Source organism: Leptonotus elevatus, chromosome 21, assembly GCF_054856555.1.
Source record: "Leptonotus elevatus isolate MCC_2025b chromosome 21, RoL_Lele_1.0, whole genome shotgun sequence".
Classification (NCBI taxonomy): Eukaryota; Metazoa; Chordata; class Actinopteri; order Syngnathiformes; family Syngnathidae; genus Leptonotus; species Leptonotus elevatus.
The window spans coordinates 4,117,330-4,122,185 of record NC_141259.1 but is presented as its reverse complement, the minus strand read 5'-3'; the positions used below and the strand labels follow the sequence as shown (position 1 = coordinate 4,122,185).

Here is a 4,856-nt window from a genome sequence, read left to right as displayed (position 1 = left end):
ATACGGTCCCCCAATTTGCTGGTGTCTTTTATTATCAGAGTTTGTTTGTTTGTTTGGTTTTATTGAACATATAAACATGAAGAAAAAAACCAACACAAAAAGTAAATCTCAAAATTTTCTTTAAAATAGGTTCTATGCACCACCACTAGTGTAAACATGGCATTTTGATTAATATTGCGTTTGTGGAGCAAAAACTAAACAGCAAAAAACACCCGACTAAAACTGTGATTACATTTTTAGTCTGCAGCAAGTGGCAAAATGGCCGCCCCCTCAGATGGATACAAAAGGCTGGAATTTGCTGCTTAACTCCTATTCCACAAACACAATGTGAATCAGTCACAATACAGAGTTTAGACAAGGGCGCATGAACAATGCCATGAACTAAAAAAAAAAAAAAGCCATCACTCCTCCAAACCAGTTTGTGTTCATTCTCCATTTACTAGAGCAAAAATACACCAAGAGGGCCAGAAGGGACAGGTACATGTTTGTGTTGACACCTTTTGAAATGTGACAACCGAGTCAAGTATTTATTTTTCCGCCACTATTATTCCAGAACTTACCAGACAAGAGCCTACTTTCCATTTGTGGAGATACACACAAGTCAAGTTTGATGTGTGCAGAAACAATGAAATAATTTAAATGTGAGCATTTTTGTTGGTTTGCTGACTCTCCCTCTCTTGTGGCTCACTTTCAATTGTAATTTTAAAATATAGTTTGCATGTACACTATTATGGCTTGGTTTCTCCTGGACTAACATACACAGGTGTATAGGAGGTTTTGTTTGAGCTAACAAGATATTTTTGACTGACAGAATTAAAAGTAATTTCTGTAGTGTGAACATAAAAAGACACACAGACAGATCTAAAAGTTTCATCCTCGTATAGATGATGGAGCTTCAATATCAACACTAATAAAAATATAAGATGGATGTCTTTCAACAGTACTGACTTTGTAATGAAGCGAGCTGAAACCATCTTGATTAATTGTCTTTTGGGTTTTTCCCACTTTGTCAGGATTCACTGGATTGACCTCATTGTGCAGGTCCCTATTATGTTTAATCATCTTGTACTTTCCAATCAGCATGTTTGGCCGAGAAATGGACATCCCTCGTAAGATGATTCGGTTATATATATCATCATCCTCGCCGCCCCAGCCCCAGAAAGTGTTTGGGAAGCCATTAATCCTCAGGTATTGCTCCTTGGATAATGAGCAGACGCCTCCAAAATAAGAATTGTAGGGTAAACTGAACTGGAATTTATCCATAGCCACAGCCAAGTGCCTGGGATTGTCAAAACACCTGTACAGGTTGCGGTCATCCATAGGCACCAGGTCTACATCAGAGAAGACAAAACAATCATAGTCGTAATCCTTTAGGGCCTCCACAAAGCCCACATTCAGCAGCTTGGCCCTGTTAAACACTCCCTCCCCAGCTTGGTTGATGACATACACCCCGTAGTCCAATTGTTGCCGCATCAGAATGGGATGCAGGTAATAAAGCCAGTGTTTCAGGTGCTCATGTCGGTTGCGGAAAGGGATGATTATCGCCACCTGTAAGCATTTGGGATGTGATCTGTAATATTTTATGGATGAAAATCATGTACAATAATCGGAATATTTAAATAACTAACCATGTCGCCATAAGTGTCCAAAAAAGAAATGTCTTTAATTAAAAAAAAGAAGAAGTTTTTTCCACTTTTTTTTTCATTGGCCTTACCTTGTACTGGGCAATACAATTGGGAGGCTTGTATCGTCCCCTTATCAACAGAGAAGGAGCGCTGACCTTCGTCATGATCTTGTCCAGGGAAAGTCTATGATCAAACTCCACACGCAGAGGACCTACAAGATCCGGAGGTGTGTCAGGACAGACCCCTAAAATCTTGTTCACGGCATTCGAGGTCAAGTTATTGCCTTGGCTGAAGTTTCTCGCTGTTGGTACAGTTTCATGCAGCTCCTGCGGGGGGGCTTCTGTGCTCCTGTAAACTGAGCCATCTGACTTGGTAAAAAAAATCAAACTGCTAGGCTTGCTGAAGAACACGAGTAAGCACGCCACAATGATCACAGAGGAGATCAGTAACAAGCAAAATGCATTTTTCAGTGTCTGTGATATCATTCTGAAAAATCTTCCTATACATAGAGAGAGAGGCTGCATAGTGGCTGCATGCTTCTTTGCAAGGCAAAGGTGGTGTAAAAGAAGCCGTCAGACAGGTTTTCTTTTAGTTGCTTCCTTGTTCATCGCCCTTATCTGATTGGACCTTTTGACAGTTATCAGCCTTTTGTCAGATCTCACTCACTAGTGTAGAATTAAATAGTAGGCCTACAATAACACTTGCCTGCTATAATATCACTGAAATGTGTGTTTGAGATTGCTGTTAACTTCCATGAAACAAAAATGTTAATATTTAATGTTGACTACGACATCATATTAATAGTACCCCAAAACTGAAAACTCTAGCCTACAGGTAATGTGGACGATTTGAAATGTCCTGATGTTTTGTAAAAACGCTTTTCTCTGGTCGTACAGCTGTAAAAGTGCATATAATATCTTCTTGTCAAGTACAGGCTACAGGAACTAGATTTTATTTTATTCTATTCTGCAGACTTGCTTATGCACATAAAACTAAAGGAGAGGCAGTTTGTTCTTATGTGCAGTGAAGCCTTACAAGCATGTGTGGGAAAGAATGAAAACAAATAGACACCTGAGTTGGCCGAACAAGACACAAGCCCTTAAGAAATGTTCTAGTTTGTTTTAGAAAGCTCATGGTTTGTAAAGGAGTGGTGTAACACTGAACTGTATGCTAAGGTAGGTTGGTCGACAACATGAGCATTTTCATGACGAACTAGTCTAGTTCATACTAGCTTTTTTTTGGTGACCAAAACAGTCTCCATAGTCTTAAAGATGAAGGTAATTACACTGGACTTCTATCAAAATGTGTCCTGTGGTGCTCGTTTACTAAATAAATAAATACATATTTGCTGAGGAATTCATGTAAAGTTAGGATAAGCGGTTCGGAAAATGGATGGATGGATAGATGGATGATTTCATTCTTAATTCATTCCCGTTTCAAAGGATCGCTATAAAAAATACTTTCACTGTTCTTTTTATTTTTATTTTTTATGAATGTACTGTATAACCTTTAAACTAACTTCCGTACTATAACGAGAATAGAGAAGAGAAGTGTAATAAAGTAAGGCTGAGCCCGGACAGACGTGAAATGGAGAGCAAACAGGGTATCATAGAGCAATACTGCTGACTAGTGGTGACATTAAGTCACTACCCACTTAGAACAATTAAGAAATCAACCTTTTAAAAGCTACGTGTAACATTAACTACGCATGGTCAGGCTACATGTTCAAAGTGCCTTTATGAATGATAATTAATATAATTATTATTTTGTCAAATGTTTTACACTTGACTTTTTAGGCATATTTCTACAGAGAATTTTGGGGACAAATGACAGAGCTTTACCAGTGGAAGAGAGTTTACATTCTACAATATTAAAATACAAAGATTATAATTAAAAGTAAGTACAAGTTTTAAGCTTAAGTTTAAAGCAAGGTGTATTTAAGAGGTTTCTAAAAATAGTGTTATATTTACTGGAACACTTCTGGGGAAGAAAGCCAAAGCCTTTGAATTTTGAGATTGTTTTAACTTGGCAGACACTGCAAAGTGTTGACCAGTGGTGCCAACTTTAGTGATCAGTGGCAGTGAGCATTTAAAAAAGTAAATTCCATGGCAACATTGCACCAAAGTAAAAAGGTTCAGAAGGAAATCAGGAATAACATGTTAAAATGTCTTAGTAATGCTTGTTTATCTACAGCAATTTAGTTTCGGGTCAAACAGTAAACTGACCAACATTGCCATGTCATCACAAATGGCACAAATTACATAAGAACCACAGAACCACCGGACATGCTGTTTCTACATGGTGAAACCATCTACCATGGTTTGCTATCTTTACATACACATACTCTATTTTCATGTGGCTGCAATGTTAATGCAGGAAAACAATTGAACTGAAGATCTCAAGGCTGAACGTTCACCTGCTCCGACCGTGCCTATTATCTTTGCTGAAATTCTTTAAACTGATGATGATAATATTACTTTCCTATTATACTATTTGTTTTCCACTAGAAAAAAGTTAGTGAAGGACCTCAATCAATAAAGAGCAATTAAGGAAAAAAGAAATGCTCTGAAAGGGCCTTGTAGTGGACGGGGTGCAATCTTATTTTCTGCCACTAGAGTGCACAATTGCACCATCAATTAAGGATGAGCAGTGGTCCTATAACCGTCGCCGCCAGACACCCTTTTGGTGGGGCACGTGCCATAATACCATTTATTATTATTATTTTCCCTCCCTTTCTGTCCCTTAATCGTTGTCGGTCGAATTAACAGGTTGGGCCCACCTCGCACAGACGGCTAATATTGGTATATCAAACGATGCAACTCTAAAAAGTTATTGCAATGACACGTTGGCCGTCGGAGAGCCCCCTACTGGCAGGTTTGTTGAAAACACGTCTTTTGCACATCAACATGAATCAAATTTATTGATCAGAGGCCTCAGGACACGCAAAAAGAAGAAAATAAGAGGATATAAGAAATATTGTGCTTCCAGTTTGTCCCAGTCTCACCAAGTATCACATAGCTGGCTGTACATAAACCACACATGAGACAAAACCATATACACAATGGCATTTTAAAAAATTGTTTACACATAACATCCAACCATTTTCTTAACCACTTGTCCTCACAAGTGTCACAGAGGCGCTGGGGCCTATCCCAGCTGGCTTCGGGGAGTGGGCAGGGTACACCCTGAACTGGTTGCCAGCCAATCCAGGGCACACAGAGACGAACAACC

General features: G+C 38.9%; 1 protein-coding gene across 2 annotated transcripts; it reads right to left on the bottom strand.

The window, feature by feature from the left end:
- Nucleotides 1-418: 418 nt before the first annotated feature.
- Nucleotides 419-2,176, bottom strand: LOC147155594 (beta-1,4-galactosyltransferase 1-like). 2 transcript variants are annotated; one of them, XM_086066111.1, is made up of 3 exons: nucleotides 1,909-2,176; nucleotides 1,715-1,836; nucleotides 419-1,548 (listed from the first exon to the last, which is right to left on the bottom strand). In XM_086066111.1, exons 1-3 carry the CDS (start codon nucleotides 2,147-2,149, stop codon nucleotides 871-873), a joined length of 1,041 nt encoding a protein of 346 aa, XP_085922237.1. In that variant the 5' UTR covers nucleotides 2,150-2,176; the 3' UTR covers nucleotides 419-870. The 2 variants fall into 2 exon arrangements, with proteins under 2 accessions (XP_085922237.1, XP_085922236.1); XM_086066110.1 differs by having other exon boundaries at nucleotides 1,715-2,176.
- Nucleotides 2,177-4,856: the final 2,680 nt, after the last annotated feature.

Bases quoted from the DNA above. Each gene is read 5' to 3' on its own strand.
- LOC147155594 (XM_086066110.1), bottom strand. From the start codon at position 2,149: ATGCAGCCTCTCTCTCTATGTATAGGAAGATTTTTCAGAATGATATCA. The intron at 1,549-1,714 runs GTAAGGCCAATG...AAATGCTTACAG, and splicing joins ATTGTATTGCCCAGTACAAG to GTGGCGATAATCATCCCTTT.